At 54.4% G+C, this 27,747-nt stretch overlaps 2 protein-coding genes across 10 annotated transcripts in view; both read right to left on the minus strand.

Annotated features, from left to right (window-relative positions):
• ZNF385C (zinc finger protein 385C) overlaps positions 1 to 27,747 on the minus strand; it is a 58,880-nt gene that overhangs the window by 5,982 nt on the left and 25,151 nt on the right. For 5 of the 6 annotated variants that reach the window (XM_015458855.3, XM_024980880.2, XM_059878543.1 and 2 more), the window contains exons 2-5: positions 27,246 to 27,497; positions 5,604 to 5,752; positions 3,656 to 3,766; positions 1,839 to 2,004 (exon numbers count right to left, since the gene is read on the minus strand). In XM_015458855.3, coding sequence (XP_015314341.2) covers positions 1,839 to 2,004; positions 3,656 to 3,766; positions 5,604 to 5,752; positions 27,246 to 27,497 — 678 coding nt within the window. Of the gene's footprint in view, positions 1 to 1,838; positions 2,005 to 3,655; positions 3,767 to 5,603; positions 5,753 to 20,061; positions 20,127 to 27,245; positions 27,498 to 27,747 lie in introns of those variants that run through there. The other variant, XM_024980881.2, reaches the window with a different exon arrangement.
• On the minus strand, positions 6,101 to 27,328 carry C19H17orf113 (chromosome 19 C17orf113 homolog). Of its 4 annotated transcripts, none has more exons than XM_059877693.1 (3): positions 27,246 to 27,328; positions 10,071 to 10,807; positions 6,101 to 8,867 (listed from the first exon to the last, which is right to left on the minus strand). In XM_059877693.1, the coding sequence occupies exons 2-3, from the start codon at positions 10,611 to 10,613 to the stop codon at positions 7,383 to 7,385; spliced, it is 2,028 nt and encodes a 675-aa protein (XP_059733676.1). In that variant the 5' UTR covers positions 10,614 to 10,807; positions 27,246 to 27,328; the 3' UTR covers positions 6,101 to 7,382. The 4 variants fall into 4 exon arrangements, with proteins under 4 accessions (XP_059733676.1, XP_059733674.1, XP_059733673.1 ...); XM_059877691.1 differs by lacking the exon at positions 27,246 to 27,328 and adding an exon at positions 20,062 to 20,108; XM_059877690.1 differs by lacking the exon at positions 27,246 to 27,328 and adding an exon at positions 16,182 to 16,234.

Below are 27,747 nucleotides of genomic sequence, written 5' to 3' on the forward strand. Positions count from 1 at the left end.
GAATGAGGAGGGTATGAGGGGAGGTCCAAGAGGGTGGGGATATATTACACAGAGAGTTGATTCACTTCCTTGTACAGCAGAAACTAATACAACATTGTTATCTTCTTGGGCTCCAAAATCACTGCAGATGGTGACTGCAGCCATTAAATTAAAAGACGCTTGCTCCTTGGAAGAAAAGCTATGGCCAAATCTAGACAACATATAAACAGCAGAGACTTTACTTTGCTGACAAAGGTCCGTCTAGTCAAAGCTATGATTTTTCCAGTAGTCATGTATGGATGTGAGAGTTGGAACATAAAGAAGGCTGAATGCCAAAGAATCGATGCTTTTGAACTGTGGTATTTGAGAAGACTTGAGAGTCCCTTGGACTACAAGGAGATCAAACCAGTCAATCCTAAAGGAAATCAGTCCTGAATGTTCACTGGAAGGATTGATGCTAAAGCTGAAGCTCCAATACTTTGGCCACCTGATGCAAAGAACTGATTCATTGGAAAAGATCCTGATACTGGGAAAGATTGAAGGCAGGAGCAGAAGGGGATGACAGAGGATCAGATGGTTGGATGGCATCACCGACTTGATGGACATGAGTTTGAGCAAGCTCCAGGAGTTGGTGATGGACAGGGAAGCCTGGTCTACTATAGTTCATGGGGTTGCAAAGAGTTGGACATGACTGAGCAACTGAATTGAAAACAACACAGTAAAGCAATTATACTCCAATTAAAAAAAAAAAAAAGTATGTACTGTATATCTCTAGCCCAGAAAAGATCAAAACTTGAAATTGGAAGTCCAATTTCTAACTGAATGCATATCGCCCTCATACCACATGTGCTGTGTGCTAAGTCGCTTCAGTCATGCCCAAATCTTTGTGACCCCATGGACTGTAGCCCAACAGTCTCCTCTATCCATAGGGTTCTCCAGACAAGAATACTGGAGTGGGTTGCCATTCTCTTCTCCAGGGGATCTTTCCGACTCAGGGATCGAACCCATGTGTCCTGCATTGCACGTGGATTCTTTACCACTGAGCCACCAGGGAAGCCCTGGGAAGTCAAAAGATCATAGTCCAAATCATCGTGAAGTTGGGAACCGTCTGTATGTCACTGACCAAAACCAGGTGAGACTAACCTCTGGTGAGAAAAGTCAGGCTCATGGTTATCCTGGGGGAGGGTTATAGGTGGTTGAATAGCATCACCCCCAAACTCATGTCCATCTGGAATCTCCGAGTGTGATCTTATCTGGAAAGCAGAGTCTTTGCTGATGTAATTAGTTAAGATGAGATCAAACTGGACTAGAGTGGGCCCTAGGTCAGTGACTGGTGTCCTTCAAAGAAGATCACGTGAACACACAGGCACGAGGGAGAAGGTGATGTGAGGGTTGAGACAGAAGATCAGAATGTGGCCAAGGATTGCTGGCAACCACGAAGCTAGAAGAGGGGGTGAAACAGACTCTCTCTCTCTGCACCCTGGGAAGGAACCAACCTGGCTGACACCTTGTTCCAAAGGTCTGACCTCCAGAAACTGAGAAAATACAGTTCTGTTACTTTCAGCCACCCAGTTTGTGGTCATTCGTTATCCCAGGCCTGGGAAGCTAACCAGGTAGTGACTGGGAAAGGGCCCGAGGAGGGGGGCGGGCGGTGCTTCTGGGGTGCTTTGTGACATGTTTATTCACCTCAGCAGATTCAGGCTGGAAAATCCAAGATGCTCTTCCCTGTGGTGTGTGCCTCTCCCTGTACAGACGGAATACTCCAACACAAGCGGGAATAATAAGCAGCAAGCACTCAACCCCTTATCGGAAACCAGATTTGGAGTGGGACAGGGGCGGGACAAAAGTTCAGGACTGACCTTTGCTGTGCCGCTCTTCAGGGGCTCCACTGGCTGGAGTCGGGGTGGGGGGCACCCGCATCTCATCCTGGGTCAGGGTTTGCGGCCTCTGCTTGCTCTTGGCGGCTTCAACAGCCTTGAGTTTTCTGGCATGTTTGTGGCCTTTGTAATGTGCTTCGGCCTGGTTCTGGGGAGGGGAGAGTCTGGGGTCACCATTCATTTGCTGCATCTACCTGCCCCATCCATGAGCTGGCACGTAGGGGGCAGGTCAGAGGGAGGCAGGGCTCCAGCCACACAGGGAGCAAATCCTTGCCATTGTCGTTATCATTATAGCACGTGTGTGGGCCCAAGGGTTACAGAATGCATTCTCGTATGTGAACGCCCAGGCAAACCGCCACTGCCTTCCAATTCTGCCTCAACGCCTCTTTAGCTGTGCATCTTTGGGCAAGTCACTTCACCTTTCTGAGCCTCAGTTTCCTGACTCATAAGCTTTGGTATGATAATACTGATATCACAGAGTTGTGAGAATGAAAATGAGAACATGAATGACAAGTGAAAGCGAAAGTGTTAGTTGCTCAGTTGTATCCAACTCTTTGCGACCCTATGGACTATACCCTGCCAGGCTTCTCTGTCCATGGGATCCTCCAGGCAAGAATATTGGAGTGGGTTGCCATTCCCTTCTCCAGGGGATCTTTCCAACCCAGGGATGAATGACAAGGGCCTAGTACAGAGAATAAGTGCTCAGTGAATATTAGTTACTAGGTTTATAAATGCACGAGTGAGAAAACAGAGCAGTCCCCATGCTTTAGGGAACATACACTCCGGATCATTCATCCTTCTGTACGTGTTTTTTAACAAATAGCTCCTGAGCATTTGCTATTTGCCAGGCACTGTGTTGGGCCTGGCATGAAAAATATATGGTTTCTTTATCAGAATGAGTCTCATTTTGATAAATGAGTCTCAATTTGATAAATGAAACTCATTCTGATAAAGAAACCATATATTTTTCATCTCTCTGTCCATCACTTGCATGACTCACGTAACCTGAAAGCCTGGAAGGAACCCCCAAACCTGGCCTGTCCACTGGGGATTCCTGCTTGTTGCTCCCCAAAGTAGGAAAGAAGGCCCTGTGGCCCCTCCTTAGGCTCTTTCACAAGAGCAGGTCTGCCAACAGCATCTCCCCAAACTGCAGAAGTTGCCTGGACAGAAGGCAAACGTTCCCTTGGAGGCCAGAATGAGGCTTCCCTACTCTCTAGGGGCAGGCCCTGCTAGGAAGTATGTGGACTGTGGGGTCAGCCAGGCCTGGGTTCAAATCCCAGCTCTGCTAATTACCAGCTGTGTGACCTCAGGCAAGTCACTTAACCTCTCTGAAGCTCAGTTTCCTCATCTGAAAAATGAGGCTGAGGATGGGACTTCGAACCATCTCACAGATGTATCATGAGAACCAATTAAGAGGATGGGCACAAACAGATTCTGTAAACTCTCAGGTGTGTTAAGAACTCAGCCCCGAACCAGAACTGATGGTGGCCCCAGGGACCCAGAGTAAGGAAGGGCAGCCTGCTCTCATCAGAAGGTTCCAGAACACAGGAGAGAGGCATAGGGGGAGGAAAACAGAATCCTAGGGGGATGGGCTGCGAAGGGGCACAGGAATCTGGAGAGAGGAGAGGATAGTATGGATAAAGGGCCAGGGGCGGCTCTTCCTCAACGAAGGACAGAAAATACAGACCACAGTCCCTTTGCCACCCCTATTCCTCCAGGCAGGAAAGACCTGGAAGCCAAGGGTCCAGCCCGTTCCCTGCCCAGCGCCCCCCAAGCCTGTTTCCACAACTCCCTCTCACCGCTGAGTTGAATCTCAGGTGACAGATGTTACAGGAAATGAAGAGCTTCTTCTTCAGGGGAGAGGGAACCCCAAATGTGTGGCTGATGACAGCTTTCTGGACCGGGTCCATCTGTGGAGGGGTGGGAGGGCATAGTAACTGTGGGGTCAGCTAAGTAAGGTGGGAGGGCAGTGCCAATTGTCCAAAACTAAAGTCTATGGACGAGGGCAGTGGTCAGCCCATAGGAAGAAATTTCTCATGTCTGTGGATATTAAACACTGGAAAAGAAAAGCCTCTTCCCTGGCTGACTTTCTTAGACGGCCTAGGCTTGTGCTTGGAGGCAGGGGGATGGCATGTGACTTTTGTGATCTTGAGAAACCATGGCCTGGTGATCACACTGACTTCCCTTGCTGCCCCTCTGGTCTCTTTTTTTCCTCATTCATGAGAATTACATCTACGTGTGCAGAGTTGGGGGCAGGGAGAAGCGGAGAAGGGAATTTGGAATTTCCTCCCCCATAACCCAGCCTTGTGCTGCGCTTGTGGGCTGGGGGAGATAAAGCTTATCGTATCAGCTTTGCCGCTGTCACAGGGCCTGAGAGTGAGAGCCACGGCCCGGGGCAGTGGGGGACCAGGCTGGGGGCAGGGAGCAGGGTTAGCAGATGGAAGCCAGAGGGTTCCCTGAAGAGTAGGGCATTTCCCTGGAATATGAATTTGTATTTTTTTTCTTTTCCTTGTTTTAAATAATTTCTGTTTCTTCTATCAAACCAAGCCTTTATGTTCCCTTTTCTCAAGGGCTGGGTTGTTGTGTCAAAAGCAGAAGTCGTTGGGGGCTTGCTTGTCAAGAGGAACTTTCCAAACCTTCCTGAGAGAGGAGAACACAGGCTTTGAGAGAAGAGCATGGTTTCAGAAACTTCCCTGAGACCAGAAAGAGGTTCTAACCCTCACAGCACCCAGGGCCAGGGGCTGAGGTAGGTGGGTGGCGGGGCGGGACAGGATTTCAGGGGAGAGTGGCCTGCAGGGCCCCCAGTGATGAGAACAACTGCAGATTGACCCCCTCATAGGGACCATGTGCCTGAACAATGAGCATGTCAGCAAGTGACAGTGGGGACTGAAAACCAGAGGACCCCCCCCAATTGTCTCGGGCTCCTTAGGCTCTTTGTACAAGTCTGGAGGGCGGGAAGGAAGGGGCTCCCAAGGGTGATTAGATAGACTTTCCCACCATCTTTTCAGGATGGGGTGAGGCTCATCAATGATTACATTTGATTTTTCAAAAAATTTTTAAAAGGGGTCATATACCTTATAGCTCATATAGTGAAGTAAATTTCATATTTACACACATACATGGAAATACTAGTACACAGACTAGTAGGCAGACACACAGCCCATAAACTTACAGGTAGTTACAAATCACAGAAACAAGCAGAAAGATACACACTCACCTGCACACCAATGGCACACATTCACAAACTTACAATCATCCAAACCATAGGAAAACATACACGCGGAGGCCAGGCACACACCAAACACATACACAGTAGACACAAAAAAACTCAGATACCCAGGCATATACACTACATAAAGACAACTGCACAGGCATAAAGAGTTCACAAGCACACGTGCACAAACTCACACCCATAAATACACACAAAGTCCTACAGAGACAAACTAAAACGGAAAGGCACACAGACATACACAGATCATCCACAGATGCCCCTTTATGAAAGCTCGATGAAACCTGCAGCTCACAGGCCCTCCGGGCTCAGCACCAGTTGCTAGGGGACAGGACAGTAGCATCCTGGATATTCTGGCCTAAGGAGGAGCTGGGCCCCATTTGGGGAGCACCTGGTCACTCGGGGGGATGTTGCTCCTGGTTGGACCCAGCTTCTAAGAGCCGGCCCCTGGGAGCCCACCTTCCCAGCCCACCCCCATGCTGGGTTGCACTCCCCCCACCCGCCCGCCCAGCCCGTACCGTGCTGAAGTTGGGGAAGAGACTGAGCGGGGTGGCGCCATTGAAGTGGAAGGTGAGCAAGTGCTTGAAGTCCAGCGGGGGCTGCAGAGGCCTGGCGGGCAGGGCCAGGGAGGCCAGCAGCGGGCTGGGGGCTCCGGAGGCCGGGCCTGCTGCAGGAGGAAGAAGGGCAGGGTCTGAAACAGGGAGTCACAGGGCTCGCTCCTCCCTCCACAGCCAGAACAAAAGAGGTTGATGGGCTTCTTGGCTGTGGAGCCAGGGCAGAAACTCTCATCTCCACAAAGCAGCGCTGGCTAAGCCCAGGGTGATTACAGCCCATCTCTGCGCCTCTCCCCTGCACCACTGGGGAAGTGGAAGCAGAGGGTCCACAGTTCCAGGCTCCCAGCCCAGAAGGATGACCACCACCCCCCCGCCGCAGGGGCAGCATTATGGCCCCAGTGAACCCCAGAGGGGAGTCGGGGCGGGCCCCTGACACACACACCACCATGGAGACTGCACGATGCACTGGGTTTCCACTTTATTGCAAATTAAACCCAAACCTAGGAGACTTGGAATGGCCAGCCCCCTCCCCTCTCACTAACTACTCCCCTCCAGATCCCCCACAACATTCACAGCAAGGGCTGACAGAGGGGATAGGAAACCCCCCAGAATCTGAAGGGATGTATTCCCCAACTCCGGTGAGGCCCCAACTGCTCTCCACTGGAGACAAAAGCCCTCCAACACCCCTGGGTCAGGCCTGAGGCTGGTCCTTGGGGTCAACCAGTCCAGCACTGTGGTTTATACACTCTTTGGTCTTAAAGGTCTGAGGCAGGGGCCTGGGTTCAATCCCTGGTCAGGGAACTAAAATCTCAGCACTGCCAAAAAAAAAAAAAAGAGAGAGAGATCTGAGGCAAGGGCAGGGGAAGGTTAGGAACTTGGAGAACAACCAGACTTTGAGGAAGAAAAAAATTAGAAATAAATTCAGCCCATTTGGGACTTTTTTGAACCCTGTTGTTGCAAAACCAAAAGAAGTCCTTTTCAGTTTTGTGTGTTAACACGAGGGAGGCTAGGATAGATTTATTTCACATTGATAAATATGTATGTCTGTGTGTGTGCGCTAAGTCGCTTCAGTCTAGTCCGACTCTTTGCCACCCTATGGACTGTTGACTCCCAGGCTCCTCTGTCCATGGGATTTTCCAGGCAAGAATACTGGAGTGGATGTCTACATATAGCCAAGTACAGAAAAGTCTCAGGCAGCCTGTTGGTGGAGAGGGCACCTCTTACTTCCCTTGAGCTTTTTCACAGAGAGGGTGCTCTGATGTGCGTTAAAAACAAAGACAGTCATTTTTCCCCCAGTCGTATCTGAAGAGAAGACGTGTTGCTAGGAGCAGGGCTAACAGTCAAGGACCCAGTCTCCTGACCTTCAACCCCTCAACTGAGGAGGCTCTGTCTTCCTCCTTCCAACCAAGACCCCTCAGCTTTTCTAGAGAGAAAACTTGAGTGGAGTTCCGAGGGAACAGGGTGAACTACTCCCCGCAGAACCGGAAAGGTCAGGAGTGATATTTAGGGTGCCCGAGACCCTAGCACCTCTGCCCACGGGCCCAAGCCCCCACTCGCACCCCCGACCCAGCCCCTCCTCCACATCCCACTGAGCCGGGTTAGTACTCAGCGTGGAGCCGAGGAAGCCCGGGGAAGGTGGGTGGGAGGCCACAGTTAGGAGGTAAGCTTGCTAGGTCAAGTCTGGCTTGGCCCTTAGCGAGTCCAGGGCCCCAGACCGGCTGGACAGGGGAGAGGAGGCCGCTCTCAGGTGAGCTGCGAGCCCAGGAGGCCCTCGCCCCACCCGCTCTCTAGGAACTCCACCGCCAGCGCGAAGTCAAACTCGTGCAGCGGCGGCCCATCTACCGCGATCTTCACCACGGGGCCGCCCCGCCCTTCCCCCGCCCCGCCTGGCCCCCACCACCGCAGCTCCCGGCTGCGGCCGACCTTGTCCAGGAGGCCGGCGCCCGCAGGCAGCGCCAAGGCCAGTGCGGCCAGGGCGGCGAAGTCGGGGAAGAGCTCGTGCAGTTCTGAGCGCGCGCACGCCAGCTTGGTGCACAGGGCCCGCGGGCCCAGCCGCCCCAGGCTGCACACCACGCGCTTGAAGAGCGCGAAGTCGCCCAGCGCCCTCTGGCGCACCACAGCGGGGGCGAAGGCGCGCAGCAGGACGCGGAGTGCCCCCTCGCCGTGAGCGCCCAGCTCCTCTGGGGCCTGCGGGTAGCGGCGGGGGTCGAAGATGGCCGCGAAGGCGGCCACGGCGTCCAGCGAGGGCCCGGGGTAAGAGTCCCGCAGCCCCCTCCGCATGGAGTCCAGGAAGGCTCCCCGCAGTCGCTCCAAGCCCTGGACCGCAGCTTCAGAGTAGCCCACCAGCTCCACACCGCGGTAGGTGCAGCGGCCACAGCCCAGATCGGCACTAGAGGATGTCAGTTCCTGCAGGAAGCCCTGGAGGCGCGCCCCACCTGAACTGCACTGTGCGTGGAGGGAGGCTGTAGCTGCCATCACCAGAGGCTGCAGCAAGGCCAAATCCGGCTCTTCTGGCTGCAGGACAAGGGCCAGCTTCTGCACGGAGGGCAGAACGTCCAGCAGGAGGTGGGTGAAGGCCACGAAGGTGAACTGGCGCAGGGCGAGGGCCAGCGCCCTTGTGGTAGGCGAGGCTGGGGCAGAGGCCTCCAGTGTGAGCACCAGGCAAGGCCAAGCCTCAGCCACAGCTTCCACCACAGGCAGCAGGGAGGCCCAGGGCACTGGCCGTGGTCCTGCCAAGTCAATAGCTGCAAGGTCCAGTGCCGCCCTGAGTTCAGGGACCACGTGAGAACTGGGGCCACCATGCAGGCGAAATAGGGCATCCAGTACACTTTCATATTCACCTAGGTAGGCAGGGGGCCTGGGGTCTGTCCGGCCAGGGAGGCAGTGTAGCTCCGTGAGCAGTGGGCAGGCGGCCTGGAGCTGCGGGCGCACGCTCCCCAGGCGGTCACTGGGGAGGCTTGAGCTGAGCCAGGCCAGCTTGGATGCAGACACGCCAAAAGCCTGCAGGATGTCCAGGACTTGGCCAGCGGTGGCCTTGCCTTCCTGTAGCTCCACACTGCCCAGAAAGGTGGTGGCAGGCTGGCCATCGCAGGGGGACACTGAAGTGACAAACAAGGCCAGACGGTGGGACTCAGGCCAGTCCCTGGTCTCGTCCAACACCAGGCCCACATACGGGGATGCCTTCAGGCGCTGACGGGCCTCTGCGTGCAAGACACTGGCGATGGCCACCTGGGACAGCCAGGGAGAGAAAAAGGGAGGACAGGGTTAGGCTACTCCTGAGAAGGGGAGGCAGACAGGACGGGGTGAAAGAGCACAGGCCTGGGGTTGGACAGTCTTAGGGACTAATCCTAGCTTTGTCACTTACTGGCTGCATGACCTTGGGCAAGTCATTTGACCTCTCTGTTCATCTCTTAGTTGCCTTGAGGCTAATGCCTGCCCCCAATCTCCTTAAAAGGTTGTTATGACTTACCAATTTTTTTTTTTACTCACGCCACACTGCTTCTGTGATCTAGTTCCCCAACCAGGGATTGAACCCAGGCCCTCAGCAGTGAAAGCTTGGAGTCTTAATCACAGGACCTCCAGAAATTCCCATTCATGTAATCTTTTGTTGTTATGTTTATAAATGTGAAAGTGCTTTAGGAATCCTAAGGATTCTAAAGCATCTGTTTGTTTTTCTACAGCATCGCCCCAGTCAGCCTTATTCTTGGGGGTCTCCCTCTGCTCTGCTGCTCTGGGATTAACTGATAGGTTGACTGCCCACAGGTTAAACAGGGCCCCAGCTGTGTGCTGTTTGTCTCTCATCTCTCGGTAGGATGAGATCCAACCTCTTCACCCCCATACCAGCCCCAGGACTCATAAAGCCAATACCTAGGACAGAGCTACATAAGTGTGCATGTCCCCAGCGGCCATGTGGGTGATACTGAGTTTCAAGAGGACGGGGGATAAACCAGTGGGAATGGGGAAGCCCATGCCCTGCTCTCCAACTCCAGAACTTCATGCCCTGACTGCACAGGACCTAGTTTTTCAGCAGAAGTCAGAAGTCCACATTTTTATATGGAATGTCTTTTTTTTTTTTTTTTAAACTTGGAGACTAATTTAAGTCTTTCAAAAACACTGTGAAAACTACCAAAACATGCCTGTGAGCCAATCAAGCCCCCAGGCCACCAGTTTGCAACCTCTGGCCTAGGTAGTGAGCCAAGCACCCCTGACCCCCCGAGGACAGAGCCTGGTCCAGCCTCTTCACTGTTAGGCGCCCTGCAGCTGGCCCAGGGCCTGGCACCTAGTATGCCCTCAGTGCAGGCTCTGATGGGTGAAGGTGTGAATGAACTGCTTTGGCCTCTTCCCCGGGGACCTGGCATGCTGGTGCCATGCCCAGATGGCTCCGTGTCCTCCCTCCTCAATCCCTCCCCCACACCCCTGGCTGCCACCCACCTGCATGTCCCTCACCCTCCTGGGGCTGTAGTAATCGCTGTGATCCATGCCCAGCAGCGCCTGGCACAGGTTGAATCTCTGCAGCTCGAGCAGGGCAGAGCAGCGGTCGTCAGGCACTTCCTCCTTGGCCATGCAGTACACTGTGGTCAGCACGGCCACTTTAGCCGGGTCTGCTTCCACCTTGACGCCCCTGGAGCTGAGGGCGGTGGCCAGGCCTGGGCAGGCTCCTCTGCCCTCAGCCTGGCCCTCAAAAGAGGGCTGGCCCCGGTTGGCAGCCAGAGCCTGGCGGTGGGCCCCCGAGGTCACGTGGCGCAGCAGGGCGTGGCGCTGGAAGTTGTCGGTGCCCACGGTGAAGGCATTCTCCGCTTTGCCATGCTTGTTCCGCACCAGGGCCTGGCGGCACTCAAGGCAGAACATCAGCTTCCGCTCGTAGTCAAAGTCCAGCCAGGTGAACTCCTCTTTCCAGTGCTCGTTGAAGTAACGCTTGCACTTCTTGTTGGAGTTGGAAGCCTCTCCAGCTGGTTTCTTCCCTGGGGGCACCATTCCTCCTCTGGGGGGCAGGGCACCCCCAGCCCCTGCCCAAATGCTCTTGCCCCCCAGCCTCCCCCGCACACCGAAGCACCTCCCTTGACAGGGGGAGTTTGTAGGGAGGCACGAGGGGGGCAGCCCTCCAGGCTAAAGGGGACCATTCATCTAACTTAGCCAGGAAAGTTTACTTCCGCTCCGCTGGTGGGAGACTGGAGGTGAAAGAAACAAAGGAGAGGTGTTAGGAGTCCACTGGGGGTCACGCTGCCCACAGACACTCCCCAACCAAGGTGTGGTTTGGACCCAATGGGGAAGGGCTACTGGGAGTGGGCCATAGAGTGTTATCCAAAGTGGGTTGAGGTATGAGGGGTCCCAGCTCGCCAGCAAGGGTCTCCCTCCATCCAGGACAAGGCATCAATTGCTTTGACTGCTGAAGCATGTCAGAACTCAGAGCTGGAAAGACTGGCACCACCTACGAAATTTTATAAGTGTGGGGACTGAGTCCTGGAGACCAACAGTGGTTCTCAGGGCTCATGAATAGCTCGTGACTGAATCCTGACACCTTGCCCAAAGGATAACTGGTGTCTCCAGAAGGAAGTTAACAGCTAGCTGTGCTCCCAGAGCCACGGGACTGAGAAACAGGATTGGTTTTCTCTGGAGCTTCATTCCCTAAGACACCCATGGATACACTCACACACACATCAGTAGTGCGGTTCTAGGAAGGGTAGCCCAGACGTGAGGTGAGGGCTGGGTCCCAGACTGAAGGCAGTCAGCTGGTTGCCCCTACCTCCCTCACTCTACCACCACCACCGGTGCTAGATGAGAATGAGCAGTTCAGTCCCAGAAGGCCACGCCAAATGATGGCCAAGACCTGCCACCTCTGCTTCCTAATTCTCTCTCACACCTGCCCCTCCTCTCTGGGTTTACTGATGACAACAGCAGTCACCACCGTTTACTGAATGTGAACTGAGTCAGGCCCTGTGCTAAGGGTTGTGATGACACCATTAGGAGACCAAGATTACTCTTGCAAGTATAACCCTCACTTTGGACAGGAGGAAACTGAAGCTCAGGGACTTTCAGGGACTTGCCCAAGGTTTGCCAAGCAGTAAGTGGCTGAGGTGGAATTATTGGGTTGGCCCCAAAGTTCATTTGGAGTTTCCCCCCATAACATCTTGGGCTTTCCTGATAGCTCAGTTGGTAAAGAATCCACCTGCAATACAGGAGACCCCAGTTCGATTCCTAGGTCAGGAAGATCCACTGGAGGAGGGATAGGCTACCCACTCTAGTATTCTTGGACTTCCCTTGTGGCTCAGCTGGTAAAGAATCCGCCTGCAATGCAGGAGACCTGGGTTCAATCCCCAGGTTGGGAAGATCCCCTGGAGAAGGGAAAGGCTACCCATCCCAGTAGTCTGGCCTGGAGAATTCCATGGACTGTATAGTCCATGGGGTCACAAAGAGTCGGACATGACTGAATGACTTTCGGTTTCCCATAACATCTTACAGAAAAACCCGAATGAACTTTTTGGTTAGTGCAATAGAACTCGAGTCCTCCTGACCCCACAGGCCACACTGAGACCCTGGCCTTCACCGTCTCATCTGGATTATGCAGCGGCCTCCGCCTCTGCAGTGGTTCTCCCACTCATACCTCATGAAACAGCCAGAGAGCAAGGCCACATACAGATCTCACTATGTCCCTCCCTTGTGTCCACGTCTTCAGTGGTGTCCCACTGCCTAAGTCTACATACCTCGCCACGAGCCAGAGAGGCCCCCCTAACCTCTAGACACCTCCAGACCTTCCTCACTTCTGTCTGCTCAGCTAATCCAAAGGCTTACTGTGACCCACACGCATTACTGTTACGTTTGCCCCTGCCTCCACCCCCCATGCCTGGAACTCCCTTGTTCCCTGGCTGTTTGCCATTCATTCCTGGAGAGCAGCTCCAGCATCCCTTCTGCCACCTGATTCGCCCCCCAACTGGGGTTGGTACCTGTCCTCTTTGTTGTTTAGTTGCTAAGTTGTGTCCGACTCTTTTGTGACTCTATGGACTGTAGTCCGCCAGGCTCCTCTGTCCATGGGATTCTCCAGGCAAGAATACTGGAGTGGGTTGCCATTTCCTTCTCCAGTGGATATTCCCGACCCAGGGATCAAACCCGCATCTCCTGCATTAGGAGATGGATTCTTTACCACTGAGCCACCAGGGAAGCCGCACCTGTCCTCTCATCACCCGTAATTCCCCGTGAACCAGTCTTCATAACACAACACAGTGAACACAGGGATCCTCTATGTAACTCTGCACTTGGTTCCTGAAAGGCCAAAATCACATTTATTCATATATTATTTCTATACCTCTAGGTTCTTATGCATGCAGATGGCTCTCAGCAGAAGTTGATTGCTTGAAAGAATGAAAGGATTTATTTTGAATGTATGAAACAACTTGTTTCTGAGACCATTGGTTTAACTGATTCTAAACTCTGAGAAAGCAGTGACTGTCTTGCCCACCTGATATTATTCCCAGAACTCTGTGTAGAACCTGGCACTTAGTGGGTGGGTACATTAAGGGTTGCTGCTGCTGCTGCTGCTAAGTCACTTCAGTCATGTCCAACTCTGTGCAACCCCATAGACGGCAGCCCACCAGGCTCCCCGGTCCCTGGGATTCTCCAGGCAAGAACACTGGAGTGGATTGCCATTTCCTTCTCCAATGCATGAAAGTGAAAAGTGAAAGTGAAGTTGCTCAGTCGTGTCCAACTCTTCACGACCCCATGGACTGTAGCCCACCAGGCTCCTCCGTCCATGGGATTTTCCAGGCAAGAGTACAGGAGTGGGGTGCCATTGCCTTCTCTGACAATAAGAGTAGATGGGTAGAATTCCAGGGGGAACCCATTCAGTATAAGGAGAAACACTCCATGTTGCCCGAAGTGGGTGAACCCTGCTGGTCCTCTTTCCCTGGATTGTAGGGGGGCAATTGGTACTGCTCATCACACCCTCCTGAAACACACTTTTCTCTGACCTTCCAGGATCCCACATCCCCTGGATTTTATTGCTTTCATCAACCACTCCTTTGATGTTATCTCATCCTTTTTTTCCCAATCTCAGACCATCCAAAGAGTCAGAACCGTTTCTGAAGGACACTCCTCTGGGCACCACACCTCTCTACCCAACTGCCTTCCTGGCTTTTCTAGGCAGATCTCTCCTGCATCTGTCCCTACAACATCTGCTCCCCTCCCAGGCTCCCTCACTCAGAAAACGGCCCATTCTCCCACCCATGTGCTCTGGCTAGAAACCTGCCTGTCCAACCCCCACTCTCTTCCTCATTAGGACCTCATCCAGCCATAGGTTCTATTGAGCCCACCTCCTTGATCTACCTCTAACTCCTCCCTCCTCTCCATGCCACTGCCACCATCCTTGTCCAGGCCATCATCCTCTCTTGCTTGGACTATGGCAGTTGATTCCTGATGGCACTCTGGGTCTCCACTCTTACCCTGCTCTTGGGTCAGAAACTCTCAGTACCAGAGGGGGCTCTTAAAAATATACCACTTAAAATCCTCTCACTATTGTGACTTCCCTGTGGTCCAATGGTTAGCGTGCATGCATGCTAAGTCGCTTCAGTTGTGTTCAACTCTTTGCAACCCTATCGACCGTAGCCTGCCAGGCTCTTCTGTCCAAGGGATTCTCCAGGCAAAAAAACTGGAGTGGGTTGCCATGCCCTCCTCCAAGGGACCTTTCTGACCTAGGGATCGAACCTGCATCTCATGTCTCTTGCATTGGCAGGCAGGTGCTTTACCACTAGCCCCATCTGGGAAACCCCAGTGGTTAAGACTCTGTGCTTCAAATGCAGGGAATGCAGGTTCGATCCCTGTTCCAGGAACTAAGATCCCACATCCCAAAGAAAAAACCAAACAAACAACCCCCTCTACTGCCCATTGCTCTGAGGCCAGCACCAGAATCCCTTTCTAGGTGTGCCAAATGCTCAGGCATTACTGACCTCCCTAGGGGACACTTGTGCCTCCCTCCCCTTCCAGATACACTGGTCTTTACTCAGAGTGCCAGAGTCCCATCCCCAGGACCTCTGCACATGCTGTGCTTTTTTCCAGAATGTTCCCACTCTCCCTCCCAACACTTCACCTGTTCTATTTCCCCCTCTGTCGTAGCATCATGGCCACTCTTCAGGGGAGGCTTCGCTAATAATCCTCTCCCAGCAAGTCCCTTATTCTCTGTCACTAGCCCCTGTTCTTTCCAACACGCTCCCCAAAGTTTATAAATCTGCTTATTTCTGTGCAATTTCTATTGCTTGCACTCTTGCTGTCCACCCACCCATTCCCTCCCATAAATTCCCTGAGGGCAGGAAAGGTAATTCACTTGTTCCTGTCTGGACCTCAGAGAAGGGAACCATGCCTGGCACCCAGCAGGTGCTCCAGCAAATTTGAGAAGTAAACAGATAAGGAAGCACGAGCTCTCCAGCAGAGAGAGTGATGGAGTGGGCCCCTGGGCACCTGTTGGGTAGCTAAAATAGCTACCTTGGACATCCTTTTCTCCTAGATCCCATGCTGCTTCTGTGGCCTTATCCAGTCCACCACCCAAAGGATCTCAGAATGGGGAGGAGGTACAAAGCCAAGGTAACATCCTTCTGGAAGTTTGTCAGGGCCTTTCCTGTACCTAGAAGCTATCCCATTCTGCAGAGGGATAAAACTACCATGAGACCTAGGATGTTCTTGAGACAAGAACCAAAGAGTAGGGAGAAAGGAGAACTGGGAAGATGAAAATTCTGAAACTGCACTGTCCAATAAGGTAGCCACTAGCCACACGTGGTGGTTTAAAATTAATCAGAATTTTAAATCTAAAAATTCAGTTCCTCAGTCACACTAGTCATATTTCAACCTCTTGATAATCACGTGTGGCTAGTGCCTATCTTATTAGATGGCCCAGACAGAGAACATATACACATCCCAGAAAGTTCTATTGAATAGCGCTATTCCAAGAGATCCTGGCAAAAGCCATTGACATTCCCCCACCTCAGTGGGACTCTTTGCCTGCTTCCTGAGGGAACCGGGCTGGGTGGGGCAGGATGTAAATAAGACTGACTATGTGACCAAGGCTAACCAGGAGGGTGTACCTGTTGCAGACCCAGGTGGCCTCACCCCTCTCCACACCCTGGCCAGCTGGATGGGGGCCCATGGGGTGATGACGTGTTGGCCGGCGGACCCCATTCCATCCTTGTACGAAAGCCTCCAACTGAGTGTTCATCTGGCTCTAGCATGGGGGTCCCCAGTCCCCTGCTTAGGCTTCTTTGGGTCCCTTCCTTTCGGGATCCCACTAGAAAGAGTTCCCGCTTCAGGCAGGGTAGAGGCGGGTGTCCCCTCTCCCACCCCGCAGGCAGCCAGGTGAGGTCGGGGCTCTCTGCACACCCTTGCCCAACCTCCCCGGGCCGGGTTGCGGAGGGGTAGGGAACTTCCTCTGGGGGGCGCGCGGTGGAGGAGCCCTCCGATGGGTGCCGCCCGCCCGGTGCCAACTCGCCCGCAGGGCCCCCAGCCCCCGTCGCCGCCCCCTGCCCGGAGGCTCCGGGAGGGGGCGCCCCGCCCACCGGGACTCACGGAGACTCGGGAGCCACCATCTTGCTCGGTGGACGCTCTGGCCGCGGTCTCCTTGGGCTCCACTGAGCGACAGCAGCCACTAGCGGTAACCGGGGCGAAGAGGCGCCAGCGGCGGCGGGAGCCGGGGTCGCCGGCAGGGCGGCGGCGCCGGGGGGGCTCGGCCGCGGCTCCTACCGGCCTCCGCTCGGACTCGCGGCGCGCACTTGGCCAGCTGTCACTCTCTCACCCTCCCCGCGGCGCGCGCTGCAGCAGGAGCGACTCGGGTTAGACCGCAGGAAGGATGCTCCCCGCCAGTGGGAGTCATTCATTCATCACAAGTATCCGTGGGCGCCTAGAGGAGCTCACTGGTGAGAGCCAAACAGGTGGATCGCTAGGGAGGCTATACTCTGGCAAGGGCTCTCAGAGTGATGAACAAAATGCTTTGGGATCACAGGGGAGCAGGCTGTCAGCTGAAAAGATTACCAGCCTGGAACAGCAATGAAGTTTCACAAAAGGGTCAGTGAGGTTTTACCAGGGAAAGGGCATTCCAGCAGCCGGAATGGCAGAGCCCTAGGGAAACCATCAAGAAGTTCAAAGTTCAGTGCAGGTTCTCAACGCTCTAGATAAGGGCTTCCCTGATAGCTCAGTTGGTGAAGAATCTGCCTGCAATGCAGGAGACCTGGGTTCTATCCCTGGGTTGGGATGATCCTTTGGAGAAGGGAAAGGCTACCCACTCCAGTATTCTGGCCTGGAGAATACCATGGACTGTATAGTCCATGGGATCTCAAAGAGTCGGACACAACTGAGAAACTTTCACTCACTCACTCAGAACAGAGGTGTGGAAGCTCTACAGTGAATGCTGTGGATTTTGATCTTCTAGTCTTCCTAGGGAAATCTCAGGAGGTGGGTGAGCTGGGAAAGATCGTGGGGCATCTTAGTTCCCCAACCAGGGATTGAACCCAGTCCCTCAGCAGTGAAAGGGAAGAGTCCTAACCAGGGAAAATGGAAGTGAAAGTGTTAGTTGCTCAGTCCTGTTTGACATTTTTTGCAACCCCATGGACTGTAACCCACCAGGCCCCTCTGTCCATGGAATTTTCCAGGCAAGAATACTGAAGTGGGTGGCCATTCCCTTCTCCAGGGGATCTTCTTGATCCAGGAATTGAAGCCAAGTCTCCTGCATTGCAGGCAGATTCTTTACCATCAGGGAATTCCCAGGAAATCAATGTTTTAATCTAATGATCCAACGAGTTACTTGTAAGAGGGATGACAGAAATGGGGTGGGTGGGAGGAGGGACCTCTTCCTAGAACTTTCAGATGTCCAGGAGACCCTCTCCGCTGTGTGGGTTCCATGCAGGAAGGTGGGGTTGTGGCACCCCCTTCCTCCCAGACCTGGAGGCCTGCAGGGGAGCTTCAGAGCTGAACTCTGGGGCCTTGGCAGCCCAGCACTTAGCCTCATTTTCCTCACCTGTGAAGTGGGAGTTACAGCTGGTGAGGAGGAATGGGCAGAACAGGAATGGGTCTGAGGACCAAATGCGGTGCTGGGTGTGGAGGCCATTTGCAGAGGAGGTGCCAGGGCACTTGGTGACCCAGTCACCCAGTCAGCACAGAGTCACCCGGAAATACCTTCCAGCCCCCGCACAACTGGGTACACTACTCTCCCACTCAAGGCCTAGGGCACACGTTGAGGTCAGGGCCTCTCAGGCTGGGAACTCCCCCCAACCCCCTTCATACCATGCTGCTCTCTGCCGCCCACTTTCTGCCTCTGACATTCACTGTGCACCCTGGCACCCAGGGCCACCGGGATGACGCATATATCATGGGACATGCACACACATGTGTTGCCGCTTGGCTTGTGGGTACACTCAGACAAAGGGAGACACCCCTGTTCCAGGATGGTCCCACACAGCCTGACAGATCTAGAATTCTGCACCCCCAAAATGGCCAGGTGTGTGCTGGAGGGTCTTGGTTAGCATCTTTTAAGAGTAAACATTTTTATTTTGTTTATTATTATTTTTGCCCCACAGCCCTGTTTGTGGGATCTTAGTTCCCCGACCAGGGATTGAACCACCCTTGGCAGTGAGAGCTCAGAGTCTTAACCACTGGGTCCCTAGGGAATTCCCTAAGTTAGCATCTTGCAACAGAACAGTCACCCTGGCTAAGTGTCTCAGAGCAGCCCCTCCTCCCCGCCTCCATGGCCAGGGGTCCACAGCTGGGACCCAGGACTTGCTGGATGCTGCCTCAAGAGGCTGAACTGTTGCTCTGATCAAACTGGAACAAACCAGACTGAGTGATGGAGAAAAGACCACCCACAGGGGTCCAACTGAGACTGGGGCAGGGGAGCAGAGCAGGTGTCTCATGAAATAACATCACCCTGCCTACCACCCAAGGGAGCCAGAATCTGGGGAAACTCTGTCCTGCTGCTTTGCCATCACTGGGAAAGAATCACACGAAAGAGCACAGGGACACACACCCTGAGGCCCACAGGCATCCACACAGAGAGTGACAGGGACAGACACCAAAGAACACACTCACACACGTATCCCCATGGTGAGACGGTCTGTGCACACTGATGTGTGCACACATGGAGGTCGTACCCACAGCAGACAGACAGGCCTGCTGGCCAAGGGGCGGGCACAGAGGCCACGCACAGGCACGCACGTACACACAGACAGGCACGAGCAACAAAGACACACTCAGATCATGTACACCCAGAGGGACAGACACACGAGGACACACAGTCCCCTACAGATGCACGTACAGACAATAATAAAACAGACATGCAGCGGCACACGCCGTCACAACGTGAGGTGTGTGTTCAGGAAGAGTCATGTGCAGAAACACACGCACCCCTTACAAAATTAAATGCATCTGACATACTCACAAGTTCAGGCAGCCAAACCCAGAGTCCCCTCCCACCCCTACCTCGAGTCACAGGGGCAGGTGATGGGGACCCCGAGGCATGCGCACACACACGCACACATACACACCCCTCAAGTAGTAAAGTTATCGTTACTATCACAGATAAAACCAAAACTCCGTGAAGAAGGGGAGCCCAAGAGGGAGAGAGAGCCGAATGCAGGGAATGAGAGGTTGAACCAAGGTCCCCACTTCCTGCTAGGATTAGGATTCTTCCCCACGTTCTCCAGCGCCCCCATTCCACTTCTGGGCTGGCCAGCACAATGGAGGCATGGGTGTTCCAGGCTCCTACCCTTTCCACATCGGAAGAAGACCCCAGAGCCCGAGCAGGGGAACTAGCCCCATGGCCTCTAGCCCTCGCCCCTGTAGCAGGGGATCTCCCAGATCCTTAAAGGGTAATGGTTGTTTCCCTTGGAAACGACCAAGAAACCCCTTGTATGGGGAGGTGAGCCAGGAGACCACAAATAAAGCATGTGGGAGGGGCACTGATGTTGACCTCAGCGTGCTGGGGGACCTCAGTGGATGCTGCCCTCCATCTGCCCGGCCCACTCGCTCTCACTCTCGCTCGCTCTCTGCTGCATTCACAATCCCCTCTTAGTCTCCTCCTCGCCTGCTCCTCCAGGCAGCCCCTTAGAGGCATGGAAAGTATGATTTGATACAAGGAACCTCTGTAGCAGGCTCCCCAGATGACACACACCTGCCCCAAGCTGCAGCTGCCTTATTCCTGCAGGCCGGACCTCCAGACCCCCAACCATTCCTGCCGGCCCCACCCCAGCTTTGCTCCCAGCTGCAGTGGGGGCTCCCCTTGCCCATACTTGTACCTGGGAAAGGTACCAAGAGCCAGCTGGTTACTGCAGCCTCTAAACACACAACTTTGGGGGGCCAACAACAGGAGGAAAAGAATAGGGCAGGGGAGAGGGAAGAGGCCCACCCTTGGCTAGAATCCCCCTCCCCATCCCCCAGCTCAGGCGTCCTCAGCACTCACCCAAGAGCATTCTCTGCCTTTGGAGGCACCGCTGAGCGCTGAGCGCTGAGTGAGGAGCAAATGAAACCCAGCCAGAGTGACAGAGGGAAGGGGTGGGGGATGCGAGGGACAGGGGAGGGCCAGAGGGAGGGACTCTTGCTTCTGCTGGAGAGCCGTGGTTTCGGGCCCAGGAAGAAGCTGCCTGTTCCCTGGTGTCCCCACATCGCAACCAATGATGGAAAGAATGGGGCTCTTCCTTCCCCCAGGTATGGGGACAGGGGGAGGGTATCAGGGGGCCTAGTGCCTCTCATACAGAAGAGTTTACCCCAGGCCCCAGGAAAAGAGGTGCTGCCAGCCCCTTCTCTGCCTGCCAGGTAGTTCTTCCTGCTGAACTCAGCTGCTGCTGCAGGAGCCCCTGTTCTTCTCTCCAGCCTTACTCATCCTCTGCCCCCATTATCTTTTATTTACCTCCTTATTGGCTCAGATGGTAAAGAATCCGCCTGCAAAGTGGGAGACCCAGGTTCAGTCCATGAGTCGGGAAGATCTCCTGGAAGACGGCATGGCAATCCACTCCAGTGTTCTTGCCTGGAGAATCTCATAGAAGAGCCTGGTGGGCTACAGTCCATGAGGTCAGGTCGCAAAGAGTCGGATACGACTGAGCGACTGAGCACAGCATGCTACAGGGAAACTGAAGTTCAGAGTGCCCTAGAGTATTGGCCATGGTGCTGTGGGCAGGGAGCCCAGGTGGCTTACAGTTCAGGACCTGGAGACTGCTGGATCTGCTACCTGGGCAATGCCAGGAAGAGGGGGAGGGGCACGTTTATCTGATCACCTAGAAGTTCTGTCACCCCAAGCTTACCCATACCCTTCCCTCCCCACTCATCTTTTCTCTCCTCATTTTGCTCCTTCCTCCCCTCCTCTTCCTGAAATCTGCCAGTTCCGAATTCACCTGGGCACCTGGTGCTGGGAGGGTGGGGTGGAATACGGCAGGGGAGACAGCCAAAAGCCACACAGCTGGATCCAGCCTCGCATTCCAAGCCCCGGGTCCCAGCACTAGCCCCCCACCCCCTCAGCATCCTGTCTCCACCAGACAATAACCCATAATCTCTGGAGCAGCCAGTTCTCCAGCTGCAAAGAGGATCTGGGGAGGGGGTGGTGGCAGCAGCCCCTGAAAACAGGTTTGTTAGGAAAAGGCTCTGGGGGGAGGGCTTGTGGGTGTGCTCAGAGGAAGGAAACTCAAGCCCAGAGCTAATTAACCCACCTAGAGACACAGACAGAACCTGTCTTCTGTGGGGCCAGGGATCTGAGCTAAGCCCCCTAATTCTCCACCCAGACAGCCTTGCCTTTCCTGGTGGTCCCTAGGGGAGGTGCTGATGGTCAGGTTCACACCTTTGGTGGGGGGGGGAGGCTGTCCAGGGTCAGTGAGGGCACTTACATCACCTAGCACTTAAGGAGGACAGCAGCAGGAGGCACTGCTGGCTAGACTGCAAGAACTTCTCACTGGCCTTGGGGGTGCTGTGTACGTGCTTAGTCGTGTCCAACTCTTTGAGACCCTATGGGCCATAGCCTGCCAGGCTCTTCTGTCCATGGAATTTTCCAGGCAAGAATACTGGAATGGGTTGCCATTCCCTCCTCCAGGGGATCTTCCTGACCCAGGGATCGAACCCACATCTCTTGCGTCTTCTGCATTGGCAGGTGAGTTCTTTTCCACTGAACCACTTGGAAGGCCTTGGGGGAGCCAAGGGGAAACACGCATGCAGAGGCCTCAGGATGAGTTGGGAGGGGCCACTGAGGAGGAACTGGCAACCAAGGGAGATGTTGAAGCCATGGGGGGACAGGCTGGAGGGCTTGGGGACCTCCTGATGGGACTGAAATTAATCCATCTGCAGGGAGTGGGGGGTGAATAGCTCATCAAACCAGTGACTCACGCATGACCCAAGCTCAAGGTCTTTGATCTCTGGGGCTCAGAATGCAGTCAGAGGTTTCTGCAGGCAAAGACTAGGAGAGGAGATGGAGGGACTGATTACAACAGGAGCTAGGTCTGAGGGCACGGGGCCGGGAACAGCCTCCACCTGCCACTCTGATGCCTTCTCATTCCCAAAGGCACAGGGACGTCTGATTCAACTGCAGCCATCTTTGCCCTGAAATCCAACACAGTCTGCCTCCATCTCTGCTTTCCTGTCCTCCTTAGGGTCTGCCCTTCACTCCCCTTAAGCCAGAGCTTAAGACATTTCTGAAATCCCCTTCTCTCCCCTCTGGTGTCATGCTGCAATGATGGGGGGCAGGGGATGGGCCAGCTGGGTCAGTCCTGCCAAGAGACAGGGGAGGAACCAACCGGATTTAGGAGGCTACCCTCCCTGTCCCTAGCTAGCCTAGGCAGAGCGGGAGATGGCTGGCATCTCCCCATTTTTCAGTTGAGAACACCAAGGCATGGGCCTTGAGTGCTTGATCAGCCTGTCCTGGGAGCCAATCCACCTGCTTTGGGCCATCCCCCCTCCCCATTCCTGAAACACTAAGGCTCCATCTCTCTTAACAGTCACAAGGTGGGGAGGGCACAAGAGATGGGATTTAGAGTCAGAGATGCTGGGATTTGAACCTGGCTGTGTGGCCTTAGGTCTGTTGCTTACACTCTGTTGCTTACACTGAGCTCTAATATATTTCAATGTCTAACATGAGGGCTGAATGCCAATCATCCACACTCTGGGATGTCTGGGTAAGAAAGGAATGCTGTGCTGCGTGTGGAAGTGCTTTGCAAACAGTTCATCTCCTAAGTACATGCTCAACTTGGTGCTGGGTGTACATCACAGCTCTTGGTCCCCCCACATTGAGGTCCAGGTGTCTGTCCCCCAAGCCTGGGGCTGGCCCAACATCCACACTAGAGGTTGGAGGTAGGAGGGTTGAGCCAGCAAACATTTATCTCTGTGAATGTTCAAAACCTACCTACAGTTGTTTAGGGGCGTGTGTGTGTGTGTGTGTGTGTGTGTGTGTGTGTGTGTGATGGTTAGTAGGGTCATTGAGTTCAGCCATATTGGAGCCGGGGTTCCTGGTGTCCACCCCTCTCACAGGAGGAGGGGCAGGGCTGCTGAAAGGTGGCTCAAGACACATTCCTGAAGGATGAAAGGGCCTGCTATGTGGGAGACCAATGGGGAGGAAGGCAAGTAGGGGAATGACCTGGAGTAGGCCCTGGGGGGAAGGGTGGGGTTCCTGCTGTCTTCCCAGCCAGTGCCCCTTCCTGGGTGCTCCAGGCTCAGTCCGGGTGGAAGCTGGGTACGGCTGAGTAAGGAGGGCTCTGACCCAGGCATTGGCAATGAAGCTCAGAGAGAGAATGGCTCCCACGTCTCCCTCCCATAGAAGCCTCGGGGACAGGATCCTCCAGACACGATCCCGCCTCACTGCCCATGACGGCCTGTCACTGAGCAAGGCGCCAGCCCCACAGACCCCTAATCAGAGTGACAGCTCCAGGAGGCCTTCTAGAATGGGAGCCTCCAAGGGGCCTGACCGGGCCGTCCCACCCCCAGCCCCTCAGCACCCTCCCGGGGAACGGGCGGGGCGGCCCTCCAGACTGCCACAGGCCTGAGATCTCAGGCGTCCAGGACAGAGCGGTGTGTTAAGGGCTCCTCACACTTCACCTCAAGCCTCAGTAGGTGTAACTCTCTCTGCTTCTAGTGCGTGCTAAGTTGCTTCAGTCGTGGCCGACTCTTTATGATGCTATGAACCATAGCCCACCTGGCTCCTCTATCCATGGGATTCTCCAGGCAAGATTACTGCAGTTGGTTGCCATGCCCTCCTCCAGGGATCGACCCAGGGATCGAACCCACATCTCTTAAGTCTCACGCATTGGCAGGCAGGTTCTTTACCAGTAGTGCCACCTGGGAAGTCCCAGCCCCAGTCAGCTGTGGCGTCAGGTCTCTCTGCTCTGGCCCAGTCCCTTCCTCAGGTCTCTCTGCTCTGGCTGGGGAAGGCCTTCAGCAGGATGGAGGTCCCTACGCCCCACCCCAGGGGGAAGTTGCTAGCATCCTCTTGCTGTGGGCTGCCTCTCCCACCCCCAGCTCTCAGGAGGCCAAGGAGACAGGAGAGTCCACGGGAGAGGTGGGTGGATGCTGGGGGTCATGGCCTGAAGTAGGTTCAAAGATAACCAGGTCAATGGAGCACCGGTTCTCCACTGGAGCCCTGGGTTTCCAGAGTTCACAGAAATCTGAGGGTTCTGGCTTCATCCCTGCTCTAGTCACAGCCGTCACCACCCTCCCGCCATGCTCCCACAGTGATGCTCACTCCTCTTAGCATGGTGGTGGGAAGGTCTGCCACCTTGACTGAGTGGCTAGCACTGCTCAGCGCAGAATCCTGGCATCCTGCCCAGGACCAGCACAGGGCCCAAGGGCTCAGGGATGCATGGATAGGTGACTTACCAGGTCCTGTTTAGCAATCTGGAGGGGAGTACCAGGCCTCATTCCTTCTGGTGACTCCCCACACCTAGCCCGTACTAGGACTGTGAGAAAAGGGAAGCCGAGTGAAGGGGCACTCCCTCCCTCTGGGCAGCCTGTCTCTGGCCACCAGTATCTAGGTGCTGTGGTCCTCTCTCTCACACCCCACATGCTCTCTCCACCCTGGGATAGTGGGAGAGAAAGGAGAACCACTGCCCAGGAGGAGGACCTGAAGAGCCCGAGTTAGAGGGGAACAGGGGTGGGGCAGAGTCCTCTGGCCACAGGAATGGCCTTCCCCAGCCACCCCTGCACTCCAGCCTCACTTCCCTCTCAGAGCCTCCTTTCTGATCATGGAACTGCCCATCATAGCACCCTCTAGGCTCGGGCCATCTTGGCACCTCCTGTTTCCTTGGCCCCACATCTCATCAGTCACCAAGTCCTGCAGAAAAGACTCCAAAATGTGTTTCCTTCATCCCACACCCTTCCTTCCCATGTACCCCAATTGTTGTGAGTTATTGCAAGTGGTGTGCCTGCTCAGTCATGTCCAGCTCTTTGCGACCCCATGGACTGTAGCCCTCCAGGCTCCTCTGTCCATGGGGATTCTCCAGGCAAGAATACCAGAGTGTGTGAAAAGTGAAGTCGCTCAGTCATGTCCAACTCTTTGCGACCCCATAGACTATTGTGTCGGAGAAGGCGATGGCACCCCACTACAGTGCTCTTGCCTGGAAAATCCCATAGACGGAGGAGCCTGGTAGGCTGCAGTCCATGGAGTCGTGAAGAGTTGGACACAACTGAGCGACTTCACTTTCACTTTTCACTTTCATGCATTGGAGAAGGAAATGGCAACCCACTCCAGTGTTCTTGCCTGGAGAATCCCAGGGACGGGGGCGGGGAGCCTGGTGGGCTGCCATCTATGGGGTCGCACAAAGTCGGACATGACACAAGCGACTTAGCAGTAGCAGCAGCAGCAGACTGTTGTGTAGCCATTCCCTTCTCCAGGGATCAAACCCAGGTCTCCCACATTGCAGGCAGATTCTTTACCATCTGAGCCACCAGGGAAGCCCCTAATTGGCAGTACTGCCTTATATACTTCAAAGTTGTTTAGAGAGTTAGATCTTAACTGTTATCAGTGCACACACACAAAATCATAATTGTGTGAGGGGATGGCAGTATGAACTAACCTTATTATGGTAATCATTTTATAATACATATGTGTATCAAATCATCACACTGTACGCCTTAAACTTACTGATATTATGTCAGTAATATCTCAATAAAGATCAATGAAGAGAAATACAACGAGGACCTACTTTATAATACAGGGAACTACACTCAATATTTTGTTATTTTCCCAATAATCCATAGGGGAAAAGAATATATATATATATATAAAACTGAGTCACATGCTGTATATGTGAAACTAACACAACACTGCAAATCAACTATACTTCAATAGAAAAAATACTAATAAAAGGAAAAATATGAATACCTCAAACAGTAACTAAGTATTTGATGAATTAATGAGTGACTTTGAACACATACACACTCCAGAAACATCCATACAGTCAAATACGCTCTTATTCAGAGTCATGCCCTGAGGTCCAGCCCCGATGTGGGAATGCTCAGATGGGAGAGACAGTCCCAGCCACTACAGCAGTCCCAGCCACTACAGCATTCCCAGCTCTGCTCCTGCTGTGACCTCTGTCCAAGACATCCCTCCTCCCCTCACCCCTATTCCAAAGCTCAGTGCAGCCCCCTCCTTCAGGAGGTCTTTTGTGGTACCCCCAGGTAGAATCACCCTTTCTCCTTTGTTCCCATGGGGGCATGTCCCACGTGCCACCCACAGTACTCATCTGCTCTTTTCCTATCTCAGCCTGAAAGACAGATTTCAGTCATAGTGGGAGCAAGCCACGGGGCGGGTATAGGACTGGGACTTGTTCATCTTCAGGCCCCAGCACAGTACTAGGAACACAGGTCGCCCCATGAACACGCACTCAGACAGCAGGCAGCCCTCAAGAGCACCCTGGGCTGCTGTGGGTGTGCAGGGCATGCTTCTCGCGGCTGCCTCCAGGAACCAGGCAGAAGTTCCAGCCCTTCCCGCCTCCCACGCTGGGCCCTCTTCTGAACCTGCTTCCCCTGCCGCCAGCGGCCGACTGCGGGCCCATCTCTCCCATGACTCCCATGCGCCTGTCAGCTGGAATCATCCTCACAAATCCATTCACCCACTTTCCCCAGAAATCTGCTTCGTAGCCAGTGGCCCTCTTTCAGCCAAACCTCTGCAGCGGCACCCCAGCCAGGGAGAGGCCTAAATCCTGGCCAGGAGTCCGGCAGCCAGAGGGAGGGGGCCTTCCCTGCCCCTGCACGCCCACACCCCCATTCCCCCGACCACTTTTCAGCCCTAAGCTGGCGCATTGTGTACCTCACTGACCTTGGCCTGCAGAGACCAGAGCAGAAAACCAGGACACTCCGGTCAGTCCCTTAACTGAAAAACAACCTTCCAGGGGGCTCCAGGCTGGAGAAATGCTACTTAGGGGATCTGGTCCTAAAAGATCCCCCAGGAAGAGCCCCAGATCCAGGGGAGGTCTCAGACCCCAGGCCCTGAGAGACCCCAGAGAGAGCTGTCTGGATGCAAAACAAAACCGGATGGCCTCTGGGAAGCTTGAGACCCTAAGATCCCACTGATGGTCCCTCAGATCAAAGGACTCCACAAAGAAAGACCAGAGACCCAGAGCCCCTCACAGGGGCCCAGGACCAAGTCCGGAGGCAACGCCCCTCCCGACTGACCTGGCCCCGGGGTTGTCTTTTCTAGGCTGAGCTGCCGAAGGCGCCTCTGGTGGGCCCGCCCTCCGCAGTGCACCTGGGCCTGGGCTGCTGAGTTCAGCTGGATGTTACACACGTCACAGAGGGTGTACGAGGGCCGTTTTCTTTCCCGCTTGGGCTTAGGTGCTTCTGGGGGCCGAGGGGGGCACTCAGCAGCTTCACATACTGGGGGCTCCTTCTCACCCGCGGGAGATGGGCTCAGTGGCCGCTTCATACCTGGGCAGAGAGAGAGGCAGGTAAACAAAGGTGAGTGCGGTGAACACACAGAAGGAGCAAGAGGGCTTCGGAACCCAGAGTTGACTGTGCCCTTTGCCCCAGCTGGACCTCCCCGGGGCCTTCCTTCTGAAAGCCCCAGCCCAAGAAAGGCCAAAGGGAGCAGGATGGGGGCTACTTCAGACAAAGCAGCAGTGAAATGCAGGAATATCTGGAAGAGTATCAGAAATGGCTTCACACTGGGACATCCCTG

Source organism: Bos taurus, chromosome 19 (assembly GCF_002263795.3).
Source record: "Bos taurus isolate L1 Dominette 01449 registration number 42190680 breed Hereford chromosome 19, ARS-UCD2.0, whole genome shotgun sequence".
NCBI classification, from domain to species: Eukaryota; Metazoa; Chordata; class Mammalia; order Artiodactyla; family Bovidae; genus Bos; species Bos taurus.